Here is a 13,758-nt window from a genome sequence, read left to right on the forward strand (position 1 = left end):
GTGGTGATGGGCTGTGGTGATGGGCAGTGGTAGTTGGCACAGTAGGAGGCACAGGTGATGCATTGGCCAGTCATCTCAGCCAGTGAACCCATGGTACCTGGGTCTGTCGCATGACCTCCTGCTAACGGCCGTTCGCCACTTCACGTGGCCTTAAAGTGCGCATAGCCTGGCACAAGCGCAGTGATGACGTCACCGCCACTTTGTGGCAAATAGCGGTTGTTGTTGTTTAGTGGGGAGCGGTAGTGTAGCGATTATCATGCTGCGTTACGAACCCTGCGACCCGAGTTCGATTTCCCTCTCACCGACAAAAAACGGTGGCGAATATCTGGACCGTCCCTGAGCCTCCCCTAGGTCGACTCAGTCTCAAATGAATACCTGGTGCGATGTCTGAACATCGCCACTGTGGAGACAGGGGTGGTCGGGCGTGGTGCTGTCCACCCACCCACCAACTCGTGTGCCGTTCCGACCTTCATACGAGTGTTGTCGAGTAATCATTTTTGTGAGTTGACTCCAACATCAGTGGGTGTGCTGAAATAGTAACTAATCAACACATTTTGTTCACGTCACAAACATTACCAATTGACTGTGTCGGGTGGCGGTGGCGGCGGCGGTGGTGATGGTGGCGGGTTTAGCGACACATTTATATTCACGCGCTCAAACCCAAACAATAAAAACCTTGATCAAACCGGCCACGCCGGGCGAAGAAGGGGCTTAACGACACAACCTATTTTTTCTCGTTTTTTTACCACCCAAAAAAAATCTATCAAATCAATCGCGAAATGGCAAACACTCCGCGACATATTCTTAGGTTTTTTCGGTAAAGTCACGTAGGTTAAAAAAAAAAAATCGCTCAGCCGTACACGAGGCCCGACTTGAAGTGCCCCTTGAAGGTGTCGGACTCATGGCCCTGGGGCTCGCGGTGCTGCTTGGGCGCCCCGCCGAGCCACTCGTCCAGCTGCGTGGTGTAGAGCGCCGCCGCCCCCTGCTCATCCACCGACGACTGCGAACCCAGCCAGAAGTGGATGTCGACCACCAGCTGGGAGGACACCTTGCGGATCTGTGGTGGGGGCCAGACAGGGGTGGCGGGGAGGGCGTGGTGTGAACGGGGTGGGGACGGGGGGTGGGGCAGAGTGTCATCATAAACTTAGGATTTCGATCGCGATTAGAAATCTGGGCGTAGTAGCGTTGTGGGGATGGTTACCCCCCCCCCCTCCCCCAACACCGCCGTGTCCCCCTCCTCGTAGCCCGAGGCCTGGGCCCCTCCGGCTCGTGGACGCCGGTGCGGTTGCACCGCCTGTGCACTTCTCAATAGCTATGCCACTGCTGCCTGCGATCCAAGTTTGATTCCGGAACACCACGGCTAACGTGAGTGGCGAGCGAGATCTGAGCCCGGTGTTGGGCTCCCCCCTCCCGCCCGGCCCCCCCCCCAACTTCATCAACCCGCGCTGACCAGCGTGGTGAAGTACGATCAAGCAAGCCGCACTACCCGACGCAGGGCGGGGAGGCCTCCATCCAGCAGTGGATAGGGCTGTAAATGATCATTTCACCGGTTGAGAGTGTTTTCCCCATTGGTTCCGTGAGGGTTCGGATCGACCTGATCGGCGGGCCGGTTGCGGAGGAATCCCTCCGACGTATCGCTCGCGGGCCTACGTCATCGTTCCGTGTTCTACAAATATTCAACAAAGCTCCGAGTCGCTCGAACTGCTGTGTACGCCCGCACGGCTAAACCGCCGCATTTCGAAAAAACGGAAACGTCTCATGCGGGATCGTCGTCTTATGAAGGAACGTATTGGAAATATTCGCGTTTTTTTAAAAGTTGATATTCGCCACCCACCGAGATGACTATGTAGCAGTCTCCCTCGTAGAAGCTGCCGATGTTCTTCTCTGGCACGGCGACCATCTGCATGGCCTTTACAGGGAGACACGAACCACCAACAGCATCACACGTTCATCACATGTTCATCACATGTTCATCACATGTTCATCACGTGTTCATCACGTGTTCATCACATGCTCCTCAGGTGTATGATCACGGGTCAAGATGATCATCATTATAACATGTTCTCCATCATAATCATCATCGGCAAACATTGTCATCTTCATTATTACCAGCAACAGCAGCAACATCATCATAATTTAAAATCATCACCAAAACTACCGTAACGTCCATCATTAATTTGGGCATATCGTCGCTAATGGGCTCACAGGTAGGATGCATGACGATGAACGCGCTACTGGACATCTGTCAAAAAGAGCTTTATAGCTCATCGGATTCCTCCGGTATAAATATTGTGATGCTGCATACATCACCACCACCACCGTGACCTCCGGCCCTGCTTGACCCCCCTGGGTCTCACCTCGATGCGGAGGACCTGCAGGCCAGGGTTTTTGTGGATTTGCTTGAACATGTCGTCCTTGAGTTCCGGCATCTTTGCGTCTCTGTGTGCGGAGGAGAGAAAATAGAGGGAGACGACATTGGCAGAGATGATGGATTCAGAATCGTTCGTGGAAAGCCAGGTCAAAGTAATTTCCTGCTCAGAATTAGAATCGTTATTCCAGACTGGAGGAATCCGATGAGCTATTAAGCTCTTTTTCACAGATGTCCAGTAGGGGCGGGTCAGAGCGCTCCAACAACAAACAACAACAAAAACACGATGAGAGTGCAAATTATAGGAAAGTAAACACATCGCTGAAAATATACAAATAAAACTAACTGAGTAATCAGCTTATTTTTCAGCAGCAACCTAGCCACAAATGATAGCTCAACGAAGTGGCTTATCATGTGGAAATTTATAGCAGCAACATCATCTAAATAGTCTCAACACATGTTTCTCAAATGAGCATTGCTTGGCAATGGTGCTCATCCTCTTTTTACAGCCCTCAGCCAGTGGTGGAAATTCCACATTCTTATGCCAGAGGCGAGTTGGTCCATAGGACAACCCCTCTTCACTTCCCCATAAAGTGCTACTCATTTTATCCACCCTGAAAGGATGATGGGCTGAGTCAACCGCCACTCAGGATTTGCCATTTGAATTCATAACCTTCCAATTGTGGGCCACTCGCTCTGCTGGTGTGCCACCTGGCAAACCAAGATTGCATTTCTAGAGATGAGATCAGAACCAGACTTGGCAAATCGCTTACAATATATTTAATGATGATAAACGCGCAGTTTGATTTCACTCGCAGAGAGAGAGAGAGAGTTATTCAAAGGCACAGAAACCCACAAACAATCGAGAATGCAAGCCAGGACTGGGTGCCAACGGTTGCCCAAGCTCTGGAGTCCTGTATTTGGATATTTGAAGCAACTCCGAGTAATTACACTCGTGGGAGAAAACCCGGGGCGACCGGAGGAAAACCCCACAAGTGCGAAGAGGGGTGACGCTAAATCCCCGTACAGATGGATACAGATGGAAATGGATCTCCTTTCTGTCCTGCCGTACCCTGGCAAGCCAGGAGCTTGCGACCTTGACGGCTTGGGCTGGGTGGGGAGAGGTGGAGTTTCACGAAATTGTGTGATCCGCCAACCCTCGCCTCCGCAGTGCTGCATTACAGGTGTGCATAGCCACCAGTGGCCAGCTATGTGGGTAATTATACAGCATTTAAAATACTTTGCTTTGTGCCACAGTTGCGCAAAGTATTTGTGTTTAAATAGGTGTGCCCTTTACACTTCGCCTGTACCGCTCACTGTGTACATACGCCGCTCACCGTCGTGTTGTCTGTGCAACAACGGCATTGCGTTGTGGTGTGTGGCCACAATGAATGATGGAAGTTACACAATAGGTCGTGGGAAATGGCGTAATCTTGCAGGGTTTGTCATGGTCAGTTGCCTGATTTAGTCGGGTAAACCCAGAATCAGAATCTTTATTTATTCTGGAGAAATCCGATGAGCCATGAAGCTCTTTTTCACGGATGTCCAGTCGGGGTGGGTCAGAAAGTTACATAAACAAACAGTACAAAAAAACAATACCCGATTCACTGTCCCCATCACTTTTAGTTCCAATGATGCAAAAAAATAATTAGCGTCGTTGTGAATATAAATTAGCAAACAATATGCCTCCTTCATACACCTGTCCCTCCACAATAAAAATCAATGTTTGTTCCACTCATCCCATCAGCCACACGGGCTTCTGGGAGTCTGCGTGACGTGAGCAACATTGGTGTGATGCAAGCAAATTCGGGACCAGTTTCCACATTCGGTGTCTCATCAGTCGAGTCAGGCTCTGTTAGAAGTTTAGGCCCAATGGGGCCACTTTTGACCAAAATTCGGTGATGAGCTTTAGGAGCAGAAGCGTACGGACAGACATACATCGGCAAAAACAGTGGTGAAGTAACCACCGATTACAAATTTGCAACAAAAACAAGAGTGATTATGATTTTAAGTAAGTCACTATTTCATTCATAACTTTCTCAAACACGCGAGTTGGTTAATGATAAGTTATACAACGTTGTAAATCCACTGTTGGATTCAGGCTTCTCCAAACCCTGTCGGCCTTGGGGGTCGTTTGACCATACTTCACCACGCTGGTCAGCAGCTGTGGGTGAAGTTGGGGAAACCCAGGACCAGCTCGATATGACTTGCCACCGATGTTAGGGAATTGAACTGAGGTCGCTGGATTTGTATTGATCGCATGTCAACTGACATTTTTAATTCAGGAAATTGCGTGAAAACTTGTAGTTAATGGTATGGGGGGGGGGGCTGTTAGTATTTGTGCAGTCGTTGGTGACCAAGACCGAGTCCATCCCTTCACTGCGCGTAACCCGGTTTCGTACTTACGCTGAACTTATTTCGCACTAGCCAACCGTGCTGATCGAAGGTGCACGCGGCAGGGGGGCAGGGTACAACAAACTGAACACAACAGCCAGCAGTTCTAAAAAAAAATCGGTTTTAAGTCATCACGGGCCAGTGGCTGAGACCCAGATTCAAACCCAGGTGGTGCCAGCTCAGAGCTCTGACCTCAGGGCCCACGTGACCATCTCCCAGCCAGACGTTTAAATCCGCCCTCTGGGTAAACGTTAGCACACGTTGCACGTGGGAAGTGAGATGACGACAATTGATCTTGCTCTCTGTGCATGCAAGCCCAAGAGGGGGACTGCCCATAGAACTATCAATCAGTTGAAGATTTCCAAAAAAATTGTTTGTTTTTAAATCAACAGGACGTTTTGTTTAAGAAAGGTGTAATTCACAATACATACAGCAACTGCAGCCCACGCTGAGTATTTTACTCCTTCTCTACGATGGACGATCTTTCTGATTGGCTGCTGCGTTGTCGAGATGTTAACTACCTCGCCTGGTATGCAGGAGTTCGTGTATTCGATCCTGACAGCCGGTATATTTGGAGTTCGCATGTTCTCGCTGTGGTCGCGTTGATTTTTTTAATCAGAATCCTCCGGTTTTTTCCTCCCTCCACGATTAGAAACGTGCGTTTAGAGTAATTTGGCTGCTATAAATTTCCACGTGATAAGCCACTTCGTTGAGCTATCATTTGTGGTCAAGTCGCTTCTGAAAAAGAGCAGCATAGCTCAGTGGCGCCTTTACCTGGTAAAATAAAACATATCTTGTTTACAGTTTGTATAATGTATGGCTGCCACGCCGTGCTAGTCCTGAACACCGGCCCCCATCCCTTCTCGCCATGGCGCATCCTGCCCAAGCCCACTCACTCACTTTTCTTATCAGACAATGTGACGTCTCTAACTTGCGCGTGTTCTCTGACTCCACGTGTTCCTCTTTGCGTCTGTCAGTGTGATCACGTTGCATGGCAGGGCCGTGAGAGACGATGGTAGTTTGGGGGGAGGCCTTCATCCAGCAGTTGATTAATGATGATGATGATGATGTAAAGAGTTGCAGACAACTCAATGCCAGATTATGCAGTGTCAGATTTAAATGTTGATAGGTGGACTCATTGAGATGTAGCAATGTGCTGGCATTCGCTTCTCACATCAAGACCCATGGACTCACACAGAGACTCATCTGACTCACACAGGAATCCACAGACTCGCGCACAGGTCCAAAGTATAATTGACGTATACAGACTCAAAGCATCACACAGATATCCGTAGACTCTAACAGAGACCTACAGACTAACACACAGACCCGTTGGTTCACACAGAAACCCATAGACTCACCCAGAGGCCCATAGACCCACATAGAGACCCATAAACCCACACAGAGACCCATAGACTCACAGAGAGACCCATAGACTCACCCAGAGACCCATAGACTCACCCAGAGACCCACCTAGAGACCCATAGACCACCCAGAGGTTCATAGACTCACACAGAGGCTCATAGACTCACGCAGAGACCCATACACTCACACAGAGACCCATAGACTCACACAGAGACCCATAGACTCACACATAGACCCATAGACTCACACAGAGACCCATAGACTCACACAGAGACCCATAGACTCACGCAGAGACCCATACACTCAAACAGAGACCCATAGACTCACACAGAGACCCATAGACTCACACAGAGACCCATAGACTCACACAGAGACCCATAGACTCAGAGACCCATAGACTCACACATAGACCCATAGACTCACACAGAGACGCCAGTAACCAAGGAATCCACCTGCACACGTTATCACCTGACATTGGAAAACCCGACGTGGACTTTGTCACCTCTCATCAAACTTGGAACCATGAGCCTCCACAAACGGAAAAAAAACTCTATTGGAGGGATATTTTTACCAATCACCACGTCTCTACTAAAGATATCGCAAACATTTTTTGGCGTGAAGGGTCCTTTGTGATAAAATGCCAAAGAGTGCATGCGGTGTGGGTCATGGGGGTCATTTCACCCTACTTACTTCACCACGCAGGGTCAACGCGGGTTTGGTGAAGCATGGGGGAGCATAGACAGACGCGGGAGCATAGAAGTAGAGCACAACAACAGATGTCGCCGTCCCCTCGCGCACAGTGGTCACCCGTGCAAGCACCGTCCGGGCTGGACCTTGCTTGGCTTGAGATCCGACTAGATGCAGCTGGCACGCTGCTAACTAATCACTGTGGTGAGTGTGTGTGCCGATAAGATTCCCAGCAGCGGGGTCGACAATGGAGGGGGGGGAGCGGTGGCGCAGTGGTTAGCGTCTTGCCTCCTAACCTCGGCGACCCGACGAGTCTAATTCCTGCAACAACAAAAAACGATCCTGGGCACCCCCCCCCCTCCCTCCCTTAGGTTGCCTCAGCCTTAAATAAGTACCTGGTTTGCAATGGCGGAGCCAGGATTTTCAGGTAGGAGGGGCAGCCCTGATAGGAGTTGTTAGTAAGTAAGGACTTGTCCCTTGCTTTTTAATCGACGCGTGTGCGGCGATGGCGCAGCCATGGAGGGTCGAATTCGAACCGCGTCGTGTGATCGGCATCGCGCTCGCTGAAGGTGTTGATGCCTTCAGGGAAGTCGTGCACTGTGTATACGCAACTGCGCACAATTATGTGAGTCATTTATAACTGCTTTGCCGTTACTTATTGCCAATTACGGACTCAGACTATTGCCCTATCATCTCATAGAGTCCCTGGCACAGTGGCAGTGGGGGTCGCAAATGCCGATTTATTACGAATAAACCCCAATGATCATTGGGGGGGGCACGTGCCACCCTCCCCCTCCCCCAGTGATGGTTTGGGCGTGCAAGCATCATCATGGGGGGGAAGGCCGGGCGTGGCGCTGGGCTACCCCATCCACCCCTGTGCTTGCCTTCACAGGTGCTACTCGCTGACAGCACACTTGCCCTGACAAACCTGTGTGTGAGGCTGTGGGGGGTGCGGTGGGGTGGGGGGAGGGATATTTGTCTTCAGTGGAGGTGCTATCGATTGTGGGCAGGTGCGCTGTGGATTTATACAACGAGAGTCCAAACAGGTAAGAGGAGCTCACAATACTGCATTGCCCCGCAGTTGCGCACGCGCGTGTGTGTGCGCGCACGCGGTTTAATTACATGTTTATCTATTAGCCAAACGCAGGATTTGCATGCAAAGTGGTCACCTTGTGATGCTGCTGCTGCTGCTGGCGGAATAACACCAGGGTGTGCGTGTGAGTGGGGAGCAGCTGTGGTGTAGCGGGACAGGTGGCAACCCGGGTGGAAGTGCATCGTGTTAAAATAGACGGCGCTGGCTCTGACGTGGCATCAGTCACAATCTACGGTGGCCATGTAGAGTCTTCATAGCACATGCAGTACAAAGAGAGACGAGAGAGATGCAATGATTAATACGAGTCGGGGACTGCTCTTGTTTACACCATGAGGCCAAATTGAAATGATAAAAACATTTATGTTGCGTATTATTTTATTATTATTATTGAATGATTAGAATTTGCTGCCTTGCCAAAACCTGGGTATTTAACTTACAAACTGCATGTATTTATCTTGGTGATTCTCTTCCCTTTCCTATAATTTACGTTCGTTGTTGTAACTTTCTGACCCGCCCCTGCTGGACACCTGTGAAAAAGAGCTTCATAGCTCATCGGATTTATCCAGGATGGAGACAGGTGTTGATTATGAAGGATGCGCTGCTGCTGTGTGTGCTGAGACAATGGCAGTACGAGGCCGACAGTTTCCGGCTGTACTGTGACTCACAAAAGCCTCTGGCTTCATGGGTGTGTGCGTGTGTATGTACGACCACGCCCAAAGGTTTGTGTGTGGCTTTTAAAGATAAGCTTCGTTTGGTTTGATGGGTTTACTATTCACTTACATTCATTAGTTGCTGCTGCTGCTGCTGCGGGTAGTAGTGGCGCAGAAGCATTTTTTTTTTACTCAACACGGTTATAAATAACAGTGGTCGTAAAAGGAAATATATACAATAAACCGACGTTTCGGGCAATTGTCCTTCATAGCACATGTGCTACGGATAAAATAACGTGTGCCGATATTTCAGGCTTTGTCCATTAGCTGAGATGTCAGACTATTACATATATATACGTATCGTTTTTTAGTGTTATTAACGAACGTGTTAAATTGTGTTTAATTTACAATAGGGGTTTTCCCCGATACAATACCAAAATTTGTTTTTACTGATTAAGAATATAAGGGCGTGATCCAAACAACATATTAGAAAGGCGGCAACGTAATATATGCAGGTTTAAAAAAACACACTTTGAGTGGCATGTTTTAAAGTTCCAGCATTTTATACTACAGTGAGCTGAATAGCAAGGTAATTAGATAAATGTCGTATGCGCTGTAGAGACCACCGGATTGACCACACAACTGCAACCCAATTGTGTTGTTATTATTATGAAGATTTAGTGCAAGGAACACATGCGCGTACACAACATTACTTTCCATGTTTTGCAACAAAGAAGAACGCCGTTCTAGGGCAAAACGTTTGTTTTTTGCAGGATAATATAACATCGCAGAGAGACAAAGATCTCCCCGTGTCACCTCAACACACTGTTGGGTACTCATTTGAGTCTGAGTCGACCTAGGGGAGGCCCAGGACCGGTTCAGATAATCGTCACCGGTGTTTGCCGTGAGCGGGAATCGAACTCGGGTGGCGGGGTTTCGTAGCACAGCGTAGCGCTAAACGCTGCACAGCAAGCACACACACAAACGTACACTTGTAAAAGCTGAACATTATCCCAATCAAGATTTTAAAGTCCAAAAACAAAACGAAAAATGTACTGCTTCAACGAATGCTGTTACGGGGCATTCGTCTGGAAGGGTCCAATGGTTGATTGCCTCCAGCAAACGTTTGCAACGAGCGAAAATGTCGTCGTTGTAAATGATTTACATGACAGGCAAAGGATGCTGCCTAGAGAGGTGTCAATGGGTCAGCGAGACGGACTGGTCAGTCCGGAGGTCACCGGGTCAAATCAATCTCCCGGTGCGGCAGCTAAAATAATGGGGGGGGGGGGGGAGTGTCTTGATCTACCCCCTCTCGCGATGAAGGACCGCTCAGCGATGTGCAAAGTGTGTCTTGCCAAGTACAAGACAGGGTCGACGAAAATGTTTGAAGAGATATGGAATTATAATTAATAACACGTAATTAATAAATAACAAAAAAGGTCAGCCACAACATTTTGGAGGAACGGATATCAAGTAGTCGTAAAACAGTCTCGCCGTGACATCAAGACGATAGATTCTATTTATAGAATTTGTTTAAACATTTACACCGAAAGCACATGAGCAAATATCAAAAGCGTAGATTGTCGACAGTATAAAATTACGTTGTTCAAAGACTTCAGAATTTTACAAAGTTAAGGTGACTTTGAGTTTTTTTTATCTTGCGTGATAAATAACATGTGTACTGATTGTTACCGCAAGTTCATGTGCATTATGTGCATAGCACTAATCAAGAAATGTATATGTATCATCAATGCTCAATATGTATCTACACACACACAAGGTGCAGGGGGATACAAATAAAACCTCAAGACATTTGTAAGGTCGCTTGTGTTGCGATCGAAACGTCGTGATTTAATTTTTGTTTTTTATTTCATGTTTTATACCTACGTGACTGTACCGAAAGAACCAAAGAGTATGGATTTCTGCAGTCACGAAAACTTAAAATCTAGAATGAACATCTGTCAGGGCGGGGCAGTGGCGTAGCGGTTTCTCGCGCTGCGTCACCGAGTTCGATTCCTACCCAGGGCGAACTTCGTTGGAGCGGCTTTACAACTACCCAACGTGGTGACGTATAGTGAAACAACCCCACCGACACTACACGGAGAAACCCGCATCCAGCAGTGGATTAGTAACAACAAAAGCGGCAATTGCTGCCGTACAAAGTGCATTTAGAACGCGCTAGAGTCATTCACTATTTTCGTTTTATTTTACCAGGTAAGGAGGGCACCACTGAGCTACGTAACTCTTTTTCAGAAGCGACCTGGCCGCAAATGATCGCTCAACGAAGTGGCTTACCGTGCGGAAATTGATATCAGCCAAATACTCTAAACGCGTGTTGATTTTTAATGTGGAGGAAAAAACCACAGGACCCGGCTGGAGAAAAATACACGCGACCACGCGGAGAGGGAGAGACACGCAAACTCCAAATATAAAGGCTGTCAGGCGAGTCCGGATCGAACCCACGACCTCCTGTATACCAGGCGTGGTAGTTAAGATGAGGGGGTCTGGATCGAACCCACGTCCTCCTGTATACCAGGCGAGGTAGTTAAAATGGGGAGTCTGGATCGAACCCACGACCTCCTGTATACCAGGCGAGGTAGTTAACATGGGGGGTCTGGATCGAACCCACGACCTCCTGTATACCAGGCGAGGTAGTTAACATGGGGAGTCTGGATCGAACCCACGACCTCCTGTATACCAGGCGAGGTAGTTAAGACAAGGGGGTCTGGATCTAACTCACGACCTCCTGTATACCAGGCGAAGTAGTTAACATCTCGCCACCGTGGCGCTCCAACTCTGCTGTGCCGTGCTCGGTGAATGACAATTCGATGAAATTGTCACCATTCGAGGCCAGAGCCGAAGACGCGTTTCGTTTAAAACAACAACAAAAACCCGTACCTTTTTTTTCTCGAAGGGGCAACTTGATTTCCTTCCAAGGGCAACACCACCTCGAGTACGTCGACTGCCGACCTACTTGCACAGCCACGCGGTACTGAAGGAGCAAGCCACACCTCGGTCACCTTTGGACCCGTGCGGCACCGAACAAATCCCACCCACCCATCCGCCCGCCCGCCCGCCCGCACCGAACTCCCTCCCATCCTCGCTCCCTCCCATCCTCGCTCCCTCACCTCAGCACCACACCCGAGCTCACCCACCTAACCCCCCCACCCAACCCCCTACACCCCTTCCTCAACTCAAACAAAAATCCCCTTTGGCCGTTTGTTTGTGGCTTCGACACCACAGGTTCTTTATTTTTTACAGCCCTCCCTCCCTCCCCCCACCATAGTGGGCCACTGACTAGAAGGTAAGTCAGAGGAGGAAGGGGGGAGCTGTGGGGGAGCTCCCCAATTGTGGGGTTTATTCGTAATTTGTCGCATATCTCAGTGGTGTGGACCAGACCGCTGGAAGCTGTCAGCAAACCGTTGTTTTATTCTGGGTGCGTCACATAAGTGATGATAATGATATTGATTTTTTTTTCATATGCGCCCCTCCTTCACACCCCCCTTAACTCCACCTGTACACCTTGGCATCTCAGAACGCTCCACATGGCATCTCGTCATCTCAACGCTTTTGAATGGGGAACCTTCGCCCCATATGCGGAGTTTGACTTCTATATTTGTGAGGGGGGTGGGCAGGGATTCGCTTTTCTCTCACATTAGGAATCGCGGTTTCATGTAATAAATGTTTTTTTATTTTTTATTTTTTTTTATAACTACTGAGAATAAAGTGATATTGCCCCCCCCCGTGCTCCCCTCCCCCGCAAGCTTCGCCTATACCCCCCCTCAGTGGCAGCTGTCCCTGTGCAGCAGAAGGTGACTCAGAATCTGGCCTGCCAATGGGAATGAGCCTGTCAGTAAGGGCACGATCATTATTGCTATCTACAACGCCAACTGAGTTGTAATACGCGGGGTGTTTCTGTAGAATTTGGAAGATCGGAAGGATATGAGTTCAAATCCTTGTTGGGGGTTGACTCAGTCCATCATCCCTACTTCCTTCGGGGACGGTTAAAATAGATACCACTTCGTATGGACCAGCGGTGGTCTTATGGAAAGCCTCAACTCCCGCCAGAGGCATGTGGAATTTCTACCACTAACTTCAGGGCTGCAAAGAAGAGATGGACACCGTGGCCTCAAAGGTCATTTTGAGAAGGAAGTAACTTTGACCTTTGACTTCACTTGAGGCCCTAAACTTTTACTTTGGTTATGCCTCGCGACGCCACACTGGCGTGGCGTGCCGATAGAACCGATGCCGCGTGGCGAATCTCAAGGCTCCGATTCTCAGGACGCGTGCCCGCTCTTCACTCGGATCCGTGTCTGGAAAATCGGGAGAGAGAAAAAAAAGCTCGTACATGCGTCCGGCCACCTCGCAGCCTGAGCCTTCGGGCAAACCGGCACAGAATTCCCGAGAAGCCCTTCCCCTTGCGAGTACCGCTCTTGCCAGGATCAACCCTTCTTCTTCCTAGCTTCCGAGATCCACCTGCTGTCGGGTGCGTTCCGGGTGATCTGGCCGTGGTTTTCGTCGTGGTGTTTGGTGGTGGTCGTCGTCGTGGTGTTTGGTGGTGCTGGTGGTGGTGGTGGTCGTCATCGTGGTGTTTGGTGGTGGTGGTGGTGGTGGTCGTCATCGTGGTGTTTGGTGGTGGTGGTCGTCGCGGTGGTGGTGGTGATTTCGTTGCTGCCTACTCGATTCGGAGTGGCAGTCGCTGCCACGGATTTTCTTTTGCCAGCTCACGAGACGGCGCTCGGGCGCTGTCGTGGCGGTGACTGCCCAGTGCCATCGTGACTTTTTGCCCGGTGCCAGCTTGCGATGGGGGGCAGGCGGGAGGGGGGGGCAGCTGGGAGGTTGTATCCTGCTGTAGAGCCATACGACGCATGGCCTATAGTCCGGCTGCTTCTCTGAGTAAATACGCGACAAGTATTTATATTCCGTCATATTTGCTTTAGTGCTGTGGACTTATTAATGGATGACCAGATAGCACATTGTATAATAAGCGCCTTATTTATGTCCTTACTCATTCCTCACCTAGCCTCGCACTCACGCGCGTGCTTAAGTATGGTCAAGCAAAACCACGTGACCGAGACGGCACGGGGAGGCCTTCATCCAGCAGCGAATTAACAAACGGAAGCCGTTTTATTTTTTCCTGCCGTTGTGCCGTCGGCATCACGTGAACAGGTGCAGAAGCCAACTCTCGCAGAGCCGTTTTA

General features: G+C 49.5%; 1 protein-coding gene and 1 long non-coding RNA gene across 2 annotated transcripts in view; one reads left to right on the forward strand and one right to left on the reverse strand.

Annotated features, from left to right (window-relative positions):
* Window positions 1–11,595, reverse strand: part of LOC144729127 (advillin-like) — a 36,016-nt gene extending 24,421 nt beyond the window's left edge. The window contains 4 exon segments of the mRNA XM_078609084.1: window positions 861–1,057; window positions 1,835–1,909; window positions 2,358–2,439; window positions 11,456–11,595. Coding sequence (XP_078465210.1) covers window positions 861–1,057; window positions 1,835–1,909; window positions 2,358–2,429 — 344 coding nt within the window. The 5' untranslated portion in view covers window positions 2,430–2,439; window positions 11,456–11,595.
* The window catches only part of LOC144729134 (uncharacterized), a 350,979-nt gene that overhangs the window by 219,434 nt on the left and 117,787 nt on the right, over window positions 1–13,758 (forward strand). The gene's annotated exons all lie outside the window — the stretch shown is intronic.

This window comes from Lampetra planeri, chromosome 31 (genome assembly GCF_965212315.1).
Source record: "Lampetra planeri chromosome 31, kcLamPlan1.2.h2, whole genome shotgun sequence".
Classification (NCBI taxonomy): domain Eukaryota; kingdom Metazoa; phylum Chordata; class Hyperoartia; order Petromyzontiformes; family Petromyzontidae; genus Lampetra; species Lampetra planeri.